General features: G+C 34.0%; 1 protein-coding gene and 1 pseudogene across 1 annotated transcript; one reads left to right on the top strand and one right to left on the bottom strand.

Moving 5' to 3' along the window:
- Window positions 1-13,248: 13,248 nt before the first annotated feature.
- LOC120165474 lies at window positions 13,249-14,289 on the bottom strand (annotated as a pseudogene).
- A 1,323-nt stretch (window positions 14,290-15,612) lies between these two features.
- On the top strand, window positions 15,613-20,103 carry LOC120165484 (mitochondrial adenine nucleotide transporter ADNT1-like). The gene is made up of 8 exons (XM_039174986.1): window positions 15,613-16,067; window positions 16,188-16,236; window positions 16,336-16,499; window positions 17,697-17,734; window positions 17,965-18,077; window positions 18,323-18,436; window positions 18,871-19,215; window positions 19,772-20,103. The coding sequence occupies exons 1-8, from the start codon at window positions 15,910-15,912 to the stop codon at window positions 19,853-19,855; spliced, it is 1,065 nt and encodes a 354-aa protein (XP_039030917.1). The 5' UTR covers window positions 15,613-15,909; the 3' UTR covers window positions 19,856-20,103.
- The last annotated feature ends 3,845 nt before the right edge of the window (window positions 20,104-23,948 follow it).

Below are 23,948 nucleotides of genomic sequence, written 5' to 3'. Positions count from 1 at the left end.
CCAATGGCCAAGTTTTATTCAACTCAATAGCCCAAATTACATCCTGTATAGCTTTGACCTAGTGGGGATCAAATTTATTTTCATTATAAGTTTGATGTTCAAACAAAATATAGATGGAAGAAACAAAAGTATGTGCATTAGATGAAAGATATGAATAAGAAATCTATTGTGATATTGGATATTGTCCCTAAAAAGCGATAGAATTGCAAGAATATATATAATCATACAACCAGGCTAGAGGCCTACAAACCCTAGAAGAAACTCTAGTAGGAACAGAACCGCTTGTTGAAGCATTAAGAACATCATTTGGAGGACCAACTGACTTAACAGATCCAGTAGACTCAACAGAACCAACAGACTCAGAGGATAATGATGGTACAGGCAAGGGATATTGTTCAAGAACATCAAAAGATAATGATGGAGATAGTTCATGTGATGGTGTAGAAGATAATGATGGTTCAAACTCAAAGGATGATGATGCAGACACAAAAATAGAAGGTGGAGAAGAAGATGATTCAGGCAAAAAAATAAAAAAAACAACATGTAAAAATTATGAATATGAAACACTAAGGAATGAAGAAAAAAATAAGAAAAACTATTGGATGCAAGTTGAAATGGAAAAACGTCTTAATAGAAGATAACATTTCGAGTTACAAAAAAAGATTTGGTGTTAAGTTTTAATAAAAATACATCCATTTTGAGTGAGAGAATACCCAACAAAAATAGAGGGCACAGATCTCGGTGAAAATTTATCAGAAGGTTTGGGAATAGTTGCATAGCACAAATAACCAAATACCTTCAATTGAGAAAGAGGGGGTTTTTTTATAAAGCATTTCAAAAAAGGGATTTCCAGTGAATGACAGAGGAAGACAACTTGTTGATAAGGTTACAAGTAGTAGCAACAAACCCACCCTAGAATTTAATGGGCATTTTAGATTAAAACCTAATGGCTCTAGCAACCTACAAAATATGGCTACGTTTTCTCTCAGCAACCCCATTTTATTGAGGAATTTTCACACAAGAACTCTGATGAATCAAACCTAATATTGAAAAAAAAAGGGAAAACACTCACTGTTAAAAAACTCATAACCATTGTCATTTCTAATAACTTTTACAGTGGCAGAAAATTGATTCTTGACTAAAGAAAGAAACTGTTTCAGGTAAATAATAACCTCATTCTTATGCTTCAATAGGTAAATTCAAGACATTCTAGTATGATCATCCACTATAGTAAGGAAAAAAAAGATGACAAATATATGTAGAAATCTTATATGAACCCCACAAATCAATTTCAATAAGATGAAATGACAACTCAAAATGAGAATTACTAGAATGAAAAGGCAACCTTATCTGCTTTGCTAAACAACAAACATAACATTTAAGAACAAAATCATGTTGGAGTTTAGAAGAATTAACAAACTCCATTTTATTCATTTTTGAAATGGAAGCATGCCTTAGTCGAGCATGCCAAATACAATCTAAATTACTAAACAAAGACATACAAAAAGTATCCAAAGCAGAAAAAGAATTAGAAATACCAGACATCAAAGATAGACAGGATGTAGGGTCTAAACTATGTGAGGGCTCAGAGTAATACAAACCATATGCTTCCCTAATAATCCCCTTCATCTTTCCAATGGAGAGATTCTGAAGCAGACAAAAATAAGGATAAAAAGTAAAGAAACAATTAAGCTCACGAGTAATTTTAGAAACGTAAAGCAAATTATGGTTAAAATTAGACACAAAGAGGATATTGTGAATCTTATGCTCAGGAGTAAATAAACATGAACCAAGATAAGTAACTAGAATAGCTTTGCCATCAGGCAGGTGCACTAAACGAGAATGAGATGCATAGGGAACAAGATTATCCAATACTCTTGAAATCGGATAAAATATTGTTAGTTCCACCTGTGTCAACAATCCAAGAAAGAGAAGCATTAGAGTTTAAAGAAGTTACATCAATGATACCTGCTAGATTAACAACTAAATCAGCAGTATGAGCCTTGTTTAGCAGAAGTAATCTGATTATACTACTCCTTATTGAACATCGATGCTATATGAGAGGCACCAAAAGATTGTTGAACGCTCTCTGACTCTGAAGACACACTGGAATTGGCCACAACACCTCTCTTCTTTGTGAGCTTATAACCAGGTGGAAACCCAATTAAACGATAGCACTTCTCCTTTTTATATCCCTTGACCTTACAAAAGTCACATGAATCAGAAAAACGAAAACGATCAACACTCCCACCAGAGTTGGAAAACAATATTGTTACATCAAGAGCAACAATCACACATACTTGAGAACACTGAGGCTCCTCCTGTAACACTACTGAATAGGTTTAGGAAACAGAAGGTAAATGATGCATCAACAAAATCTAACCTCACAGCGCCGAATAGGTTTCATTCAGACCCATCAAAACTGAAATTGTTTTTGTTGAATCAAATGCTTCAAATTCAATTGCGAGACCCCACACTCACAAGAAGTCAAAGGAATTAGGGTTTTGTATTCATCCCAACGTAGTTTAAGTCTTGTAAAAGAAGGAGAAATAGTGGGTTCACCTTGACAAAGCGTAGCAATCTCTTTATGCAGGAAGTAGATTGGTGAGCCATTGACCATGTCAAATCATTCTTGTAAATCATTCCAAATGCCCGCTCCTTGCTAACAACATTAAAGAGCCAAGACAAAACCACTACATTATAACGATCCCACTACAATTGCAGTGACTCAAAATAAGCACCTCGTTGACATGAGCCATCAACAAACCCTAATTTGTTTTTGGCTAACAGTGTATTCTTCATGGAACGAATCCACACACTGTAATTATCCAAACCAGTCAAAAGCTGGGAAATAAGAATAAGACCAAACATATCAGATGGATGGAGATACAAATGATGAGTGAAATCAACCACTTCCTAACTGGATGACATGGTTAGAGAAGAAGAATTGGTGTAAAGTCAGGCAAGAGATCTCTCATTGAATAGAAAGCCAACGTATAAATATACAACCTAATGACTTATGCTATCATTTGCAATAAGGAAACAATATATGCAAATCTCATAAATTACTCATAACTTCCCTAATTACTCCTAACACCCCCTCAAGTTGGAGCATGGGGATTTACAATGCCCAATTTTTCAAATAAAAAATCAAAGTGCTTCTTGCCTAAAGCCTTAGTGAAAATATATATGAGTTGAATCGTAGTAGGAATGTAAAAAGGTGTAATCAAACCCTCTGTTATTGCATCACGAACTAAGTGTCAATCCACTTCAATATGCTTTGTTCTCGCATGATATATCGGATTTCTAGCAATATGCAAAGCTGATTGGCTATAACAAAATAAGGGAATAGCCTTGGGATGATGAACACCCAAGCTAAGTAACAAGCCCTTCATCCATTTTAACTCACAAGTAAAGGCTGTCATGGATCGATATTCTTCTTCTGTTGATGAACGTGAAACAGTTTGTAGCTATTTAGTCTTCTACGAGATAGGAGAATGACCAAGGAAAACAAGCCAACCTGTCAATGGTCGATGCGTAAGAGGACATGCAGCCCAATCAGAGTCACACCACCCCATTAGCGTCAACTCACTATCTGAGCGCAATAAGATACCTTGACCCGGAGTACCTTTCAAATGTCACACAATGTGTAAAGCATCTTCCCAATGCTCTTCATGAGATTATTGCATAAAATGAGACAAAGTGTATGCAAAGTATACCAAATCCGGCCTAGTAACAGCCAAATATACTAGACGTCCAATTAGACGACGATAAGACTTTGGATCTGTGAGGAGAGCCCCGAAAGTATGAGCAAGTTTATGGTTTTGTTCAATGAGAAAGTTAGTCGGTTTTGCCCATAATAGACCAGTCTTTGTGATAATAAACTTCTCGCAACCTCTAGGCCAAGGAAATATTTAAGGTCCCCAAGATCCTTCATATGGAAACAATCCTTAAAATAGGCTTTGAAATTTTTATTGTAGCAGAATCGTTGTCAGAGATAATCAAATCATCCACATATGCTAAGACATTAATCTGAACACCAACCTTAGTATAAGTAAACAAAGAATTATCTGAGTAAGACTGCATGAAACCATACCCTTTCAAAGCTCCAACAAGCTTGGCAAACAAAAAATGTGGTGCTTGTTTTAAGCCATAGAGAGATTTTCTTAAACGGCAAACCATATGCGAATTGGAGGACAAAATTCGAAGGCAATTTCATATATAGCTCCTCATCCAGATCACAATGAAGGAAAGCATTGTGAACATCCATTTGATGAGGTCCCTAATTTTTTGAAGCAGCTATATCTAGAAAAACACGAACCGTCACCATTTTAACAACCGGAACAAATGTCTCATTGCATTCTAAACCATCGATCTGGTGATTTGCAAAGACTACCAATCGAGCTTTTAATCTCTCTATACTTCCATCGGCATGAAACTTTATATGATACACCCACTGAATACCCAAAGCACGCTTTCCAGGAGGGAGGTACTTCATTGTCTAAGTACTATTATCTTCTAATGACTTAATTTCATTATGTATAGCACTTCTCCAACCTTCATCTTTCATGGCCTCTTTGAAGGACTGAGGTTCATGTTCTGTAGTAATGGCTGCGAGAAACTTACGATATTTGATAGAAAAATTGTCACAACTTATATAGTGTGTTATTAGAAAAGAAGTACCTAAGGTAAGCTGTGGAGAGGAAGCAGCAGTAGATGGACTCTCTTTGACAACGATATTAGTAACAAAATCTCGAAGAAGAACTGAAGGAGTCTTGTGTCACAAACCACGACCTAGAACCTCATTCAGAGAATTAACAGCCAAAGTAGGATTTGAAGTTATCTCAGAAGTAACAACAAGAGGTTGGTCGGCTGAAGTAGCGAACTCAACTTGAGATGATGCAGTTACAGTAGGTGCAGAAGAACTCGGTGATGTAACATCTACGAAATTATGGGGTTGTACTTCATCATCCAAAAAATCCACGAAATCAAGATCAACATTTATGTCAAATTTGTCGTTGGGTTCAACATGTGTACCGTCCAAATCAATAAAGGGAAAATTATTCTCAAAAAAGTTCACATCTCGTGAAACAAAGAACTCTCGTGTGTCAAGGTCGAACAACCTGCATCCCTCTTTGCCAAATGGATAACCCACAAAAATACATCTGCGATTTCTACTCTCAAACTTGTCCCCTTTAGTCTTTTGATTGTGAGAAAAACACAAGGAACCAAAGACTCTAATAGCATCATAAGAAGGAGAGTAGCCAAACAATTTTTTAAAAGGAGTAATATTGTCAAAAACACTAGAAGGGGTTCTATTAATCAAATGAGTTGCTGCTAAAATACACTCTTCCCAAAAGAAAATAGGTAAATGAGCGTGAAAACGTAAAGCTCTTGCAACATTTAGAATGTGTTTTTGTTTGCGCTTAACTTTTCCGTTTTGTTCCCACACAAGAATTTTGAAACAGAATACCAGTTGCTGAAAAATAATCAAGCAGACAACGAAACTCTGTTCTGTTGTCACTTAACTATTTTAATCTTTTGTGAAAATTATCGTTCAACCATGGCAACGAAAGACATAAACATTTGAAAAAACTTTTATTTTATCAACTAACAAATAGACCCACGCTATACGAGAGAAATCATCTACGATAGTAAAAAAATATCGAGCCCCAGGACTTATGTCTATAACAACCTCACAAATCAATGTGCACCAATTCAAAAATATGTCTCGTTTTATTGTCGCTTAAAGGAAACCTATCTCTAGAGTGCTTGGCCCGAAAACAAACTTCACAAGCATTACTCAAACTACCCCTACAATTACGAACAGGAGAAAGTAACTTCACTATTTTGTCTGAAGGATGCCCAATTCTACTATGCCGAAGACCAAGAGAAGATGTCTCTCCGTCAATGGTGATTGTTTGAACAGAACTGGTTTCCTCCTTGCAGTAGTAGAGTCCATCTTGCTTACTTCTCATTCCAATCAGCTTCCTCGTTTGGTGCTGTATAATACACATATAAAAGTTAAATTGGACAATTTCGTTAGTGTCGTCACAAAATTATGAAACCGAAAATAAGTTGCAGTTTAATTTTGGAACATAAAGGACATTTTGTAAAGTGATGGCAGAAGACAATTTCAAATATCCTTCATTGGTCGCAGTGATCTTTTGACCATTGGGAAGACCCACAGAACATTCAACAATGTCTTTTATATCAAATAAAAATGAAATATCTCCTGTCACATGATTGGATGCTCCGGTGTCAATAATCCAAAGTCTTTCATAGAACATACCATTCAGAAGATCATTGGAAATAGTCAAATTACCAAACACGCTTGCGGGAGCTTTCCATTGATCAGCCGTAAATGTTGAATGAGGTGCTGAAGTGGTGTTATTGTTGCTCAGTCCTGCAACACTATCAAAAACAGTAGCAACTGCTGCATTGGCACGCACTGTACCCCCCGGTCACGACCAGCCGATTGCAAGGATGAAGCTGAAAGTCGACCACGCCCTGCTCCACCAGATTGTTTCATTCGTTCCTCCCAGCATTCCAGATAGCTTATTTTTCGAAGCAGTTACTGACCCCATGGTCAATCTTCTTGCAGTGAGTACATAAGAGGTGAGATGTATCAACCTTTACCCCTTCCACTCGGACGCACAGCAAAACCAACGTCTGCAGGCTTTTCATCTTTCACTTGGGAAGCCGTCTGCACCCGTTCATCTTGAATGGCCAATTGGTACGCACGATTAAGTGAGGGTAAAGGATCCTGAGCAAGTATGTTGCCACGAAGATGTCCATAGTACTCAACATTTAATCCCATTAAGAATTGATGCAACATGTCATTTTCACGTCTATTCTCGTGAGTTTTACCGTAGTACAATTAGAGCAACAGGAACATGTAATTATTGGTTCATGGTGATGCAAAACTTCCCATAAAGTGGTTAGTTTTCCATAATATGAAGCAACACTCATTGATTTTGGTTGTTTACAACGAGTATTTTCTTATTTTAGTTGTTGAATTGTCAGTCCGTTTACAAGAGCATATCTTTTTCTCAAAATATCCCACAAACGTTTCGCATCTTTATATTTCGAAATAGTACGCTTTGCCTCGATAGTAATGGTGTTCATAGTACTTATCCAAAAAAAAATGGTGTTCAAAGTCCATGAAACAAGCATGGCATGAATGGCAATCCAATCTTCATCCGTCCATGGAGGAATAAGTGTTGTGATCGTGCCGCCGAGAAATCCAAATTTCCTCCGTGCTTGAAGAATAGTTTCTATTTCAGCCGCCCGATCATCGTAATTGTCGTCGTTGAGACATGTTGGAGTAACAAAATCTCCAAGTCTGTCTTGAGGGCCGAGAAAAAAAGGTGTCGTTGAGACATGTTGGAGTAACAAAATCTCCAAGTCTGTCTTGAGGGCCGAGAAAAAAAGGTGAAGATATATCTATTTTAGGTGGTGGTTGTAGCGGCGTGTCTTCGTCACCAGTAGGGTTGTAAATGAGACGAGATAGACCGCGAGCTATTCGAGATCGACTCGGTCAAGACTCGATAAATACTCGGATCGAATGAACTCGACTCGAGTTCTTAACGAGCAGAAACGAACTACTTGATATTTGACTCGAAAAACGTGAGCAGCTCGAAAATATAAATTATTAACATTTTATTTTTAAAAAAATAAATTATTAATAATAGTAACATTTATGTATTGATTTTTTAGTAAAAAATACAGTAAGATTTTCATATATTTAAGGTTCAGGTTCAAGTTTGAGTTTAAAACTTCAATCGAGTTAAGTTTAAGAATTTTTTTCTTAATTTCGAGTCTTTTCGAGCTGCTCAAGAGCTTCAGTTCAGGATTTCGAGTTCGAGTCGAGCTTGAAAATTTTAAGCTCGTGAGTTTTCGAGTAGAGTCGAACTCCATTTAAGAGTTTTCGAGTCGAGTCGAGCTCAGCAATACCCGAACTCGACTCGGCTCGTTTACACCCCTAGTCACCAGCCATTGATCAAAGTTTTGAATCTTCAAAGCTTTGGTGCCATATAAAGTCAGGCAAGAGATCTCTCATTGAATAGAAAACCAACGTATAAATATACAACCTAATGACTTATGCTATCTTCTACAATAAGAAAACAATATACAAATCCCATAAATTACTCCTAACTTCCCTAATTACTCGTAACAATTGGGGGGAAATCAAGAAAGAAAAGAAAATTGGTGAAATTGTGAAAACGATGATCAGAAACGAGAGATGACAACAATAATATAGAAAAATACCTCGTATTATTAAAAAAATACTTTACCGAAATACAATGTATATATAAAGGTGTGTTTGGTTCATGGAATGTAAGATTATCAGTGGGAATAAAAGACTACCAATGAATAGGATTAATGGGAATATTACATTTATGTGTTTGGTTGGTTTGGCAGGAATGTAAGATTACAGTGTTTGGTTGAAGGAATAAAATATTATTGGAATGTATATTTTACCAAAATTGTCTTTGTTTTATATTTTTTAACAAGTGAAATTCTAAATATTTATATAAAAATTCTATTTGTTGATAATATATTATTGAGTATTTAAATATATCATGTATTATTTTAATTTTAATTAATATTAAATTTTACATAATTTATGTAAAAATATATTAAAATTTTACATCAACATTTAACTAAAATATTCATAATAATAAAAAGATGTAAATAAAAATGTTTATAATTTAAGATATTTTAATTAATATTAAATTTTACATAATTTATGTAAAAATGTTTACATTGTAAAAATTCTTCATAGATATTCATAATAATAAAAAAATATAAATTATTTTTGTTATCTAAGATATAATATTTATTATATTATAAAAAGATATTCTCAGATTATAAGATTCCGTATGAATAATAAATCGATTTAGATGTTGACATGAATAAAAAATAATAACGGTCAAGTAAGCAACAATAGAATTGACCCAAAACTCTGTCAAGAAAACAAAATCCATAAATGAAGTTAGCCTCTCCTTCCATAGCTACATTACAAAGAAATCTGCATCTCATTTGCTTGCTATTTCAACTACAAAATAAACGACATAAAGCATGTTGTTCATAAATAAAACAGAAATGTCTGTTACAGCTGCAGTGGGGCTACCAAGCATCGTACAACGACTGCACATATATAAACTTCGGTTTCAACTTTTCCTCTTACTCATATGATTAATTAGCAAGGAAAAGATTGTCAGTTCTCTGAAGTATGGCCTACTCTATGTTGTTGAAGCTTGGGATGAGAGACGTGATGAAACCGAAAACAATCATCTGGATTTCCTTTATGATCCCCCACCATTGATTACCAGCATTTCCTAAATCGGGGTTAGTTTCATTCTCATTTTCAACTGCCTGGTTGCAATCATCTGTTGGTCGCTGCTCCTTCTACGCTTCTGCTAGTCGGTTAACATATGATGTTAAATAAATAAAATATGAATGATGACAATAACAAATAAAGAAGTCATTTCTAGGTTGAGGAAAATGCAGCGTTTGTTAACAAAATGTAATGCATCAAAAGTTTGTACGTTCTTAGCCTTGTCAATGGCTTGATCAGTCTCATCCATCATCTGGTTTCCTCTATCCATTAGCTGTTGATTTGTCATAGCTGCAGAACATACAGGTTGTCTCGGAAGAAGTTCAAAATTAAGAAAAATACGATACCTACAAATCATTTCCAGTACATTCCAACAACATCCCAAGAATCAATGTAAAGGACTCAGAATTGGATCAGGAAGAACGGCAGAACAAAGCTTCATATTAAGATCATTTCTGGAAATTCATGCTGCCATACTAACAGAATATATTAGCCACTAGATAAAGCTCTGATCAACGTTCGAATAGTTCTTCATAACAAAGTTCACACTGAGAATTACTGGCACATCTTACAACCACTACCATTAGACAATCACTCTAAAATAAACGAGAAACTGAGAATTGTTATGGCATGCGTAAAAGTAAAAAGGGAAATAAAAGAGGCAAACAATGTTTGGTGTGAATTGATGCACATGTGTATATTGTCAATTTCAGAAAGAAACACTGATTGGTGAAGAGCAATGTCTATCTATGTAACTATTATACGTACATTTTAATTTTCAACTTGTACTTCCACAACCTCTCTTCTTGTTACACAATGCAAAGCAGTAACAACACCACTACACCAGAAATAGAACCTTCATAATTTCCTCTAATGCAAAATTTTAATGTCTATCTTTGTGTTCATAAGAATCAAATGCAAAATTTCCTCTAATTTTTACAACCAAAAAGAACCTCCCAATCCAATACCAGAAACAGAACAACCATAACTCTACGTGTCATGGACGCAGAAAACAAAAAACTCCATAATTAGAATGAAAGAGTCTATATAATCTAGTTATAAAGCGCTCACCTTAGATTTCAAAGGCTTCCAATAGCAATTAGGATGATGACACTAGTTATTTTCAAAGCCTCGTGTAAAAGGAAATTAATTGATGCATAATTGAGCTTGTAAAACATAACATCTGACAGAGATCAAAAATTACAAAAGAAATTCTCATAATAGTTACTTAAAGGTGCAAAAGAATATGCCGCATGAAATAAAGGGTAGCATCTATTTCCTTTTTGAATTAAAAGAAAATGCAGCACTAAATATCATACGAAATTTTTATACTTCATTCAACTTACACTTTCAGGTCTATTCTATCTAAAAGAAACCTGAGATTATCTCATGGGATTTCCCCCTCAAGATCCATCATCTAGCAAGCAACAGTAGAGAAAAAAGGAACAAAATCAGGGATTTACAAAACCAGAATACGTCACAGCCTGAAAACTAGAAACATAAAAACACTATTGATGTTACTAACCCTGCAATTTGAATAATAGCAGTTCAACAATTAGCAACAGGATTATCCGCAACCAAGAATGAAAAGGCAGAAACTTTATCATTAGTCGTCCCTAACATCTGACTAGCCAAAACCATCTTCATATCCCCAGACATTCCTTTCGATGATTCATAATCTTTAGCGTACTGGCACATCAATCTTCCCCCAAGTTCCATCTTCTTCTAGACTAATTTCTTCAGCTCCTCCACATTTCTAACATCTACAGCCTTTTCCCCCTTCCCCTCCTCTCCAAACACTTTCTTTTCCAACTCCGATTCATCCTCGTACCACGCACTCTGGGGCATTTGAGTTTGACATTTTTGCTTTTGCATTAGGCTTCAAAGAGCTCAAAGTTCCTTCGCAGAAGCAAGCTTACGGGGAGAGAGTATTTTAGCCAACAGAGGACGGGAATAACCAAATACCTAAGAGAGGTGGGGGATAGATATTCCCGGGAAAGCTAACTAAAAATTCACTGTTGGTATTATTTCATTCCTGGCACTTGGTAATATGAATGATCCAAACATGGGTATATTCTCCCAGGAAAAAAATATTACTCTCATGAATAAATTATATCTTGAACCAAACGGGGCCTAAGAGTACTAGCTTACTACCTACTATTAACTAACCATAACAACTTCTTATAGTTGTACAACTAACTTGTAACTACACAGCGACCACATATCTCTCAACATATATAACCTTTCATAAGCTAGTTTCTTATATATATAATCAATTATGTTCAATTTATTTATCAATTAATCTATGTTAAGTATTATAAAAATTTAATATATCATTTTTTAAATAAGAAAGAGTGCATCTATACTTTATTTAACTTTATTTAAAGGATCTAATATTTTATTTCATTAAATCATTTGATCATATAAATTTTTTTAATATAATATTATAATATATCATAATACAATACCTAATATAGTTTAAAATACAAAGTATAGTATGATTTAGTTTTAATTTGATGACATTATTATTGTATTTGTTCAAAACTCTCAGCCTTTTGATAATGAAGGCTCGTAGCATATACAGTGCTAGAATCTGATACCTCATGGATAACAATTTAATATTTATATTCAAATAATTGATGACATTATTATTGTATTGTTCAAACTCTCAGCCTTTTGATAATGAAGGCTCGTAGCATATACAGTGCTAAAATCTGATACCTCATGGATAACAATTTAATATTTATATTCAAATTGATATTTATGATTTTTAAGTAATAAAAACTAGAAGATCAAGTTTTGATATCAAATTAAATTAAAAATTAAATTTTATTATTTTATTATTATTATATATATATATATACTAAATTAAACTTTGAATACATATCTAAATATCAAAATATATATATATATTCCGTTAAAAATCTTAGGCATTGTGATATTTACATAAAAATCTTAGGCAGTTCGATTAATGAAAACATAATCTTTGATCCGTTTGTTTGATGTATACTTTTCCCTTTTTCAGGAGTTTTAGTTGGAAAATTAATTACGGTCAAAAGAAATTGAATTACAGTCAAAGGACAAAAGGGGTTATAGGTGATTATCAAACGAGTTGATTAGTTGCGTACTACTCGCCTCGTGTTCTTTAAAAAAAAATTGTTTCTCAACTTATAGCGTATTAAAATTTTACTTTCGTGTTCATTAAAAAATTTGTTGTTCAATTCATTGCTTGTTAAGTTCACCAAAATTTTTAGGTATGATAATTAGGATTTGATTTTTGGGTTCAATAAACTGGTAATTATTAATTAATAATTTATTTTTTTATTGTTTATTAGAAAATTAATATATTAGTAAATTAATAGTAATAATTAATTAATAATTTAACATGTTTCGTGTTATCTATTAGTAAATTAATAATTGTTATTTAGACTTTCTTTTTTTAATGCAATAATTTTAAAGTAACTATTACAAAATTATTAAAAAAAAATTAACAAACAGCTCACGAACTTATCGAATTGAGTTAAACTTTGTTCGATTCAACTTGTTAAAGTCTCAAGTCGAGTTTGAATTCGAATCAAGTCAACCCGAACCGAACATTGGCCTAATTTTAACTGAATTAAGTTTAAACAACTCAAGAATTGCTCAACTCATTAATCACTCCTACCTCGTACCGCCCAAAATGGGGGGAAAAGCATTAAAACAACAAATTAACAAAATTGAAATAAAAAATTTACTGTTTACCACAAAACAGTCTCTTTCATCTTGATAAATTGAGATAGATTAAAGCCAAAAATTAACAAGGAGAACCCATATATGAACATTCAAGATTTCAAGGAAATATGTATATAAGTGTGTCTTAATTAAAACATAAATTATAACTTGATTCTGTATGTAATCAAATAATGCAAACATGTGATAATTGCTCATTGCTAAGAAGTATAATTCGATTATTCAAATTCAAACTAAACTGGAGAAATACAATTCAAATCCCATTTGGCCAAACTACGATGGGGATTTCTTGTTCCTAGATGCTTGGAGTGCTTGATGAATGAACTTATTAGCCACATGAGAGAGTTCCTTGGTGGAAGACCCATTTTCACCAAGTACCTTAGCAGCTGCTTCTTTAAGTTCCTTCATTCTGGTTCTAACACTGTTCCCTTCTTCACCTTCCATTAAACCCTTAACAACCTTTGCAATCTCGTCCCCGCAAATCAAGCCATTTTCGTTAGGTTTCGGTCTCAATGCGACTTTCGCATCCTCAGTTAATATCAAAGCGTTCATCTTTTGTTCTGCGTAAAGCGGCCATACGATTAGCGGCACCCCGTTAACCACACTTTCGAGTGTCGAATTCCACCCACAATGAGTCAAGAACCCACCGGTGGAACTATGGCTCAGCACTTGAGCCTGTGGTGCCCAGATGGCACCAATAGACCCCTATCCTTGGTCCTCTCAATGAACCCTTTTGGCAGGAACTCAAAAGGGTCGTTTTGTGACTCATTGCGGAAAAATGTGGCGATGGCAACGCTGTCATTTGGGCTCCTAATAACCCACAGGAAACGTTGCCCACTCATTTCCAATCCCATAGCCAACTCATTTAATTGGTTCATTGAAAGTGTCCCCCCACTGCCAAATGATACGTACAAAACCGAATCGACCTCTTGAACATCGAGCCATTTCATACAACCGGAGCCGTCCGGTTCACGGCTCGAATCGGCATTAACGAGAGGACCAACAGGGTAAATCGGTGGCTTACTCTCTTGCAAGGCCTTTATTGGTACTCCTTCCAAGTCCATGAAGCTGTTCACCATGATCCCTTGAGCCAACCTATACCGCTTTGCACGATGAAGAAGCCACTGGAGCCTCAGTGGGATAATGAAGGTGACGTTGATGCTATGTTGGTGAACGAGTCGCTTGGCGAACTGAACGAGTGGAATGAGGTGACCCATCCCTGGACTCGGTATAATTGCTATATGGGTTGTTTGTGCCTTCGCCGTGGCTTCTCTGGTTCAGTTTTTGGTGTGGAAGACGAGGAAGAAGAAAGCTGAGATTTAGACACATCTCGTAGGAAATTTCATTCTCTTAAATAAACCATACGTTTAATACCTAAATTATTAGGTATGTTTCGACACGGCATCAACATAAAAACACAAAAATCTTATCTTACAATGGATGCTTTGGATTTGGATGGATTTTCCCAATTTTATTCTAAAAGAGCTGTTATTGTTATTGAGTAAAATAATAATGAATAATGTTTTTGTTTTATTTATAGAAATATCCTAAATACTATTTATTGACTGTTTTGTTTCCGATTATTTAAGTTGAAATTTCAAACAAAATATATTTATTTTTTAGATGTTTATTTTAATCTTATGATTTTGTCTTAACTCTGAAGTGATTTCTATAGTTATAATCGTAAAGATTAAAGAAAACATGACTAATCAAGAAAAAATATTTTTTTCATTCATTATTTCATAGAATTGAAAAAACAAAGAGATTAATGTTTACAAAGCCCTTTAGAGCAACTCCAGCGCTGCGCTGGAGTGGAGTTGCTGAAGCACTGTGGAGTCTCCAGTCCTGCGCCAAATGCATCTCCAGTCTGAAGAGCAATTGTAGCTCGACGCTACATGTAGCGTGCCACTATAGCAACATGTAGCTTAGGACATAAGATCGATTCCTCTCGATCTCATTTTACCATTATTTCGTTAATTTCATCAATTTAATTCTTTTGATATTTTTCCATACTAATTCAGAATAAATCATATGATTATTTGACATACAATGTAAGTCACAATAAGCTAGATACGATCAACAAGTCTTATTCTCCTTAGTAGATATACTTTCAAAATCCTCTTAAGAGTCATGAATCAAAATCTCAGAGCTATCTTTCAGATTGTTGTGGTGAGTTTCGACCAAGCAATTGAGAGATCTTTCAACAACTTTTATTACACGAACTCTTTTGATCTCGGTGCTAAAAGAATTGTTATCATTTCTTGAAATTTCGGATTCTATTATCGAAAATATTAGAGATACGAGTGTTCAATATCAACAGGATAAGAATTCTAATTTAAGATAACTAGTTTTGGTGTAAATCCTTTTTAACAAGATTAACGACTTCATTTAAAAAATATATATTTCATTGTAATTACAGTAGTAACCTTCGTCCTTCTTATACATTGGCCTTGGTTATGAGTAACCTTAGGCATAACTAAACCTCTTGCCAAATCCTTTATCACCAGTAAACTTCACCAAACACACGCGCCCTCAAATCAACTGGCAGTACACGCACTCAAATAGTCCATAATCTCAAGCTCTCGAATCAGCCGCCGCCACCAGTCCACCACACCTCTCTCTAAAAAGAACCAACACACAAAAATCTAGAAATATAGGGAAAAAGAGAGAAATGCGGAACCTCTTTTTACTATAAATCGCTTCGGAGATCCGATCATATCGATCGCCGGATTATCCTCCTGTGTAGTACCGTGATCCCTTCAAGCCTACCATAGAAAACAATTTCTTAGGGTTTCTTCAAAGATATTTTTATTGCTTTTTGTATTTTTTGGGTTTCAATGGCTTCGGAGGATGTGAAGACTAGCGAATCGGCGGTTTCGAAGATCGTTAATCTAGCCGAGGAAGCGAAGCTAGCGAGAGAGGGCGTCAAGGCACCTAGCTATGCTATTCTTAGCATCTGCAAGTCCCTCGTTGCCGGCGGCGTCGCCGGTGGACTGTGAGCTCTCTCTTTCTCACTAGGACTGTTTTGTTTGTGCCGACGGAGAATAAATTTGAATATCTGGAGTTTTTTTTTTAATTAAATGTTTCGTTTAATCTATATTGTTTTTACATGCAGGTCACGAACTGCCGTTGCTCCCTTGGAACGTTTAAAGATATTACTTCAGGTTTATTTTGTTTAATTTCTTTGAGTTTTACTGTATTGAGAAAGATGAATGTTTCTATTTCTGAATTGATTGACTTCTCTTGTGGGGAAACTAATGCAGGTTCAGAATCCACATAGTATAAAATACAATGGAACGGTTCAAGGCTTGAAGTACATTTGGAGAACGGAAGGTTTTCGTGGATTATTCAAAGGCAATGGTACTAATTGTGCACGGATTGTTCCGAACTCTGCGGTCAAATTCTTCAGTTACGAACAAGCTTCAAAGTGGGGTTTCTGAATTCTGTTCAATTCAGCTTGTTATTTATTGTTCTGTTGGTTGATTGATTTTATCTTGTCCATTATCTCTGTGTTGCGAAGTTCGAGTGACTGTCATACTGAAATTAGTTAAGTCTTTTAGGCTAATGTTTACTTGTTCCCTAAAATTTGATGATCAGTTGAACACTGTCCAGTCCTTGTGTGACTGAACGAAGAAAAGTTCAAACCAGTGTTGTCAAGAATGGAAAGGTGCAGTTGAAGCCCTAGAGTACTTATACTGCTTGCTTGAGGCGTAAGGCACAAAAAATGTGTTAGTCTGAGTTGACTAAGGTGCAATATGTGTATTTATATACGTGTGTGTTTATGTGTGTGTGTGTGTGTGAGAGAGAGAGAGGAGAGGGAGGGAGGGAGAGAGTGTGTGTGCATGGAAAAGTTCAAACCAGTTTGTCAAGAATGGAAAGGTGCAGTTGAAGCCCTAGAGTACTTATACTGCTTGCTTGAGGCGTAAGGCACAAAAAATGTGTTAGTCTGAGTTGACTAAGGTGCAATATGTGTATTTATATACGTGTGTGTTTATGTGTGTGTGTGTGTGTGTGAGAGAGAGAGAGAGAGAGAGAGAGAGGGAGGGAGAGAGTGTGTGTGCATGTATAATAATCTTAAGGTATCTATGATAATAAACTCTAAATAATGGTCCAGCTTATCTACAAAACTTGCACAATTTCTATTTCTTTCATTTTCCAATAAGCATGATTTTCTTTTGGTTCTATGTTTGTTGTTGAGTAATATTGAGAAGTAGAAAATTTTATATTATCCCCCCTTTTGCTACTACAGGTACAACTAATGGAAAAAAGGTTTAAATAAATATGAAATTAAAAATAATGTTGAGAGGCCTTTTTTGTGCCTATCACCTTACAAAAGAGTATGCCTAAGTGTATAATATTTGTACCTAATCAAATATGCGTTTTTTGTAAGGGTTTGAGGCATTTTTGTTGTTTGACACTGAGGATAACTCCCAGGTGTACGCTTTGACGACACTGATTAAAACTGATTGCTTTTGGTTGAGCTAGTGCAACCTATCAGCCTTAAGTTTCCTTGAGGCTGAAAAATTCTTTTCTTTTTACCACTCCTAAAATGCATGTTCAAGTTGTGAACTGAAATAAATGTGCGTTTCTCTCAGCTGATTGTTCCTTGTTATTTTTGTGACAGGGGAATCCTGTATTTGTATCAACAGCAAACAGGCAATGGTATTGTTGCTAATTTAATCAACTTCTTTCTGAGCAATGAGCAATTTATCACATGTTTGCATTATTTGATTACATACAGAATTAAGTTATAATTTATGTTTTAATTAAGACATTGTGACTTTTGTCCCTCACATGCTCTAGGGTCAGTGTTAGAATTATATGAAACTTATACACAGGTTTCCTTGAAATCTTGGATGTTCATATATGGGTTCTCCTTGTTAATTCTGCAGAAGATGCTCAACTCACTCCTCTTTTACGCCTTGGAGCTGGAGCATGTGCTGGAATAATTGCCATGTCTGCAACTTACCCACTGGACATGGTACGAGGAAGGCTTACTGTACAGGTATTATCTCTTAAATATTGTTTCAGTTTGGAAGATGTTTGATGTTTCAATTTTTGGCTTTAATCGATCTCAATTTATCAATATCAAAGAGACTGTTTTGTGGTAAACAGTAAATTTGTTATTTATTTGAATTATTCGAATTAGAAGAAAATTTGAAAATTGTTTTAATTTTTAATTCAACATCAGGGAATTTCCTTGTAGTTTGGCTACCTGAGTAATTAATATTTTAATTTTTTATATCGCAGACAGAGAACTCTCCTTATCAGTACAGAGGTATGTTCCATGCTCTGTCAACTGTGTTGCGGCAAGAAGGCCCACGGGCATTGTACAAGGGTTGGCTTCCTTCTGTCATCGGAGTTGTGAGTTGTTCATTTTCTTCTATTTGGAGTTTCATAGTTCAATGGTTTTGAATGTCATGCTGTGATGAGGTCATCCCTTGGCAGATCATAAGAGCTTATGAGAGAGAGAATTGGGGAGGGGTGAAGAATCCTTTATTCTTGGGTCACATGATAATGGAACTTATGCTCTTAGTAAAATCACCTTCCAGGGAATTTTATTATGGAGCTTTCTGTAGTTTTTTTTCCTACCTTTTTGTTTTAATTTTCTTGGTCTTTAGTCCTTAGTCAGTGCCATCACATTCTTGTGAATTTGTGCTTAATGCTTTTCCCCCCATTTTGGGTGGTTTGAAGTGATCATCTGGTTTACTGTTGGTGAATTACTGTATTATCCGACAAAGAGAATGCTTTACTTTATTTGTTGTGTTGTTGATTTTGAACTCATTTTATGTTTGCAGATACCGTACGTGGGTTTGAACTTTGCTGTCTATGAATCTCTAAAAGATTGGTTAATAAAAAATCCCCAGTTTGGTTTTGTTGAGGACTCTGAGTTGAGTGTGACAACCAGGCTTGCTTGTGGGGCTGCTGCTGGAACTGTTGGACAAACTGTTGCTTACCCTCTTGATGTCATTCGTAGAAGAATGCAAATGGTAGGATGGAAAGATGCGGCATCAGTTGTCACAGGTGATGGGAGGAATAAGGCTCCTCTTGAATATACTGGCATGATTGATGCATTCAGAAAAACTGTTAGGCATGAGGGTTTTGGAGCATTATACAAGGGTCTGGTCCCTAACTCTGTGAAGGTCAGTAATTTATTTTATTCACTTGTTGATAAATGCTGGAATAACATTTTTTTTCCATTTGATTGATAGTAAATTTTAGTTTGGATCAGAGATAGCTCAGAAAGAGGTTGCACCAGAAAGATTTTCATGCTATTCTTTTTTATTTTCATGAAATGCCAGAAGAAAAAGAATCCTTATGTATTTTGCATGATCATAGATCAAATATTATGACGTTGTCAAGACCTCTGCGTGATTTTGTATTAAACCGAGATCTGCTTAAAAGCTGAAATGTTAGTCATGATCTTGCTGGATGCAACAAAGTCTTATCTTGCATATGCCCTTAAAAATTTGTCCCCGGAAGCTACTTTTCATCACTGATGCAAATGGCTTGTCTTCCCAGGAATAAATTATTTGTAGAAGTTGTTATCTAGTATTGAAAAGAGCCTACTTGATAACTTGCAATTACTTTTTGCATGATTTTCTAATACAATTAATGTTTTATTTATGCAATTGAATTTGAAAATACATCTTTCAATTGTCAATAATTAATATTGTTTGTTCCCTTCATTTTTTCCAGGTTGTACCATCAATAGCTATTGCATTCGTGACATACGAGGTGGTGAAGGACATTTTAGGAGTTGAGATCAGAATATCAGACTAAACTGGTACCAATTCAGCTTAATGTTCAAGGGATGTGTGTGCTATTTTTGTAGGTAAGGGGATATAGAGCAAGAAAAACTAGGGGATGGTCTTTTTAACCATTTTTTGTCTATCGCAAAAAAATGATTTTAGAAACTGATATGAGCCTGCCCATAATTTATTCCGTGTTTTGCTATGTTACCTTGTGAACACTGTAGCTTTCGGCTCCCCATTCATATTCCGTGTCAATAAAAACTGTACTAGTATCAATGCAGTCTCACATTTGCCTGCCCCTCTAGATTAAAGTTGAGAAAGCAATTTCTAAGCTTTATCTGAAAGATCAATTGTGTTATTTCTGTGGTGTAGTTGACATTTTATCTCAACAAGGAGACTGATTAGGCTTTTAATATGAATTGAAATTCAACTTTACAAGTTGATTGCCATCGGTTAAGGTCAATGCATGTTATAACGGATCCGCTCATGGATTCCATACTATTTTAAGTACAATAACTCGGAATGCATTTGTTTTTTCTCTGTCGTCTTCAGGATGATGACATAATAGTGCTCTATATGACTGGTCTTTCTCTACAATGTTGGATGCTTGCTATGGATTTTTCTTTCGGTTCTTTTTGTCCGACTTATATAAATCTGCGAACGATGGTTTTGGTGATTTAATACTGCTATGGACTATGTTACCACTTATGTCAAGACATGAGTGTTCAAAAAAAAAAAATAAGAGTCAAAATAACATCGATCGGTTTGATATTCGGGAATTCTTTCCAATGATGTCTTCTTTGTCGTGGGATTCTTTATCTTGTCTTGCCCATTCTTTCAAATGTTTAGCATGAGAAGTAACTGTTGGTCTACCTTATTCGTCTCGTTCGCCGAGATACTCGGCGACGAGACACTCGGCGTGGAGTCGGATAGGCATACTTTTGATACAGAGGACAACTTATTGCAGGTTTTAACAGTCATATTTGTGAAAGAAATTGTGTCTACTGACAATGTCACATGGGGAACGTACCCAAGCTCCGACCCAGTATATATATATATATATATATATATATATATATGTATATATATATATATTATATATATATATATATGTGTATATATATATGTATATATGTGTATATATGTATGTATATATGTGTATATATGTATGTATATGTATGTATATGTATGTATATGTATATGTATGTATATGTATATGTATGTATATGTATATATATATATATGTATATATATAGCACAAAAATGGCGTACTAAGCCTTTTATATGCTCTGAAACTTTATCAATTTTATCCTATTGCTAAGCCTTACAATCAGCATGTTGTATTTTGTACTTTTTTTATATTAGATTATATAATATAAATGGTTAAATTTCTCTAAATTTTAAACACCCATGATAAATAATTAACAATATCATGCATTTTGGCTTAGAGGTAATCCCATCTTACAAATAAATAAATATTTAACTGGAAAATTTGTTTTTTTTATGTAGAATTGATTTTGGGTTGACAGTAAAAATTTTGTATCGGATATTAGGATTAAAATAAAATAAGATATTAAATCAGTTAGTTAGATTAAATTGTTTTATATTTGAAGTATTTAATTTAATATTTAAATTAGATTAATCGGTTTGAGTTTCAATGAGTATCACATATTTATATTTGATTTTCATACATTAATTAATAATTGACAGTGTAAATTGTTGAAACCGATTAAAGTTTTTGAATAAATTAAAAAATTCGAATAAATCAACGTATTTAGGTCGAATCAATTTAGCAATAGCTGGATTAATTTCTCAATTTTTATAAAATACGATGTTAAAAGTTTTATAAATAAAAATAGAGGGACTAAATTTTCAGTTTTCATAAAATAGATAAATGAAATTCAGAATTAAACCCTAGAACTTGTAAAACATTCATTCTCATGAATAAAGTTGGGCAAGAACAGAGATTGTTCATTATTGCAAAGGATTAATGGAAAGTAACAGTACCCATAAGATATATTGACTAAGTCTATGGCCTACATCAATTGGCTTCAACCGACAGCTATAGCACAAACCACCATGAGTGGTTCACATTTTGTGTGGTTTACAAGCGTTTGTTTGTAACCATTTGTTTTAGATGTGCAGCGCTGTTAACACTGCAATCAGTGGCGTATCTATGTGCAAGTCAAGATGAACACGTTCCTATTTTTAAATTCTAATTTTTTATGTTTTTATTAATAATACTTATTTTAAAGTTTTATTTATAATTATCTCATACGAATATTTTTTATTAATACATATATTTTAAATTAAAAAATATTTTTAGATCTGTCATTTAATTTTGGTGAGCAGTGGCCGCCACAATGGGTCGTTTCTAGCTTATGGGTGTAGTTATACTGATGTTCCATTGGTGGGGAACGCCTCTTATTTGTTACAATCAATGGTGTGGTATTAGAAAGAATTGGACTCTCCAAGGTTGATTTGAAGTAGTTATGGAGGATCAATGTTGTCTGAATGGGTTGGCTGAATCGAAAATAAATGATTTGATCGGTTTAATTCATGATATTCAATTGGCTACGAATGAAAATGTTAAAAAATTAAGCGAAAACAAAAAATAAATTGATTGAATCAGTTGAATAGAATAAAATAGGGTACAAAGTATACAAATGGTCCCCTAATTATAAGATGTTATTTTATTGAGTCATTTGACTATTAAAAAGTTATAAAATAATCACCAAATATAATATTTTGCTTTGTTGAGTCCCCTTACTATTAAAAACTATAAAATGGTCACCCGACTATTTTATGTTCCAAACTCGTCCTTTTTTGTTAAAAATTGGACGATAATTTGAGCTGTATGTTAACCTACTGAGTGAGATATAATAAAATATGTTCTCGTAGTCTCAAACAACTATTATATCTCAATCATCATATTAACGTATAACTCAGACAACCATTAATTTTTTAACAGAGAATGACAAGGTTTAGAAAATAATAATAAATAGTCGAGTGATCATTTTGTAATTTTTAATTGTCGAGAGACTCAACAAAGAAACATATTATAGTTGATGAATCATTTTGTAACTTTTAATAGTCGGATACTCAATAAAGCAATATTTTATAGTCAGAGATTTCCTCATGGATTCAACTTACTTTATTAAATGATAAAAATATTTAGTATATTGATGAAGGAAAATTTAATTTTATAAATAAATTATTATTTATTATTATTTTGAAAAACAAAAATAAATAAATCTAAAAGAATTAATCGAAAACCTATTAAATAATATTTTATATGTAATAACAATAATGCTTCATTGTTCCCTACATGGCTACCGGGTGGAGATGATCAGATCAAATCATTGCAACAACCATAACTATGATTCTTACATTTCAAATTATATCATCTAATAAATTTATATATAATATTTTTAAATTAACAAAATGGTATTTTGTAATTCATTAATAATATTATTATTGATACAAAATTTAAAATTTGTATTTTAATAATTAGCCATATTAAAAAAATCTATAATAGAAAAATGTCTAAACTATATCATTTTTCTTATTAAGGTGTATAAATTTTTTTGGGTCAATTCAGGTGTCTAACATTATAAACGTTATCATTTTAAGTACCCCGACTATAATGATCATTTAAAAATTCATTAAGTGACACATGTCGTATTCTAGTAATTTTGAAAATTTTATTTAAAAAAAGTTAAAAATATTATTATATTAAAAAACCCTAATTTCTCTAAAATTACAAAAAATAAAACTAAATCCCTAAAATCAACTCTAAAATCACCTTAACCTTACCATCTCAATTATCAGCCACGATCGCCTCCACCACCCTTGGTATCTCCCTCGCCGTCCGTCTTTGCTCTTGGCGTAGCGCTTGTCGTCCGGTCGCCTGGTGTCGCGAATTTTAAAAGTTTGGTTCACCTATGGTGTCGGGTGGAGGTTTTGGTGGAGGCTCGGTTGACGACAACAACGACAAACAAATCGATCGATGTGGGTATAGAAATTGAAATTATGGTTCTCAAAGTTTGGAGTTTTTTTAAAAATATTTGAGAAACTTTTGGTGTTTTTTTAAAGATATAAAATAATTTTAAGATTTTTAT

This window comes from Hibiscus syriacus, unplaced genomic scaffold (genome assembly GCF_006381635.1).
Source record: "Hibiscus syriacus cultivar Baekdansim isolate YM2019G1 unplaced genomic scaffold, ASM638163v2 tig00111582_pilon, whole genome shotgun sequence".
Taxonomy (NCBI): Eukaryota; Viridiplantae; Streptophyta; class Magnoliopsida; order Malvales; family Malvaceae; genus Hibiscus; species Hibiscus syriacus.
The sequence above is the reverse complement of the archived record's forward strand: the minus strand, read 5'-3'. Positions and strand labels throughout refer to the sequence as shown.

Excerpts from the sequence above, each read along its gene's own strand:
- LOC120165484 (XM_039174986.1), top strand. The coding sequence starts at position 15,910 with ATGGCTTCGGAGGATGTGAAGACTAGCGAATCGGCGGTTTCGAAGATC. Across the intron at positions 16,237-16,335 it reads GTTTAAAGATATTACTTCAG|GTTCAGAATCCACATAGTAT; the intron begins GTTTATTTTGTT and ends AAACTAATGCAG. Across the intron at positions 19,216-19,771 it reads TGGTCCCTAACTCTGTGAAG|GTTGTACCATCAATAGCTAT; the intron begins GTCAGTAATTTA and ends CATTTTTTCCAG.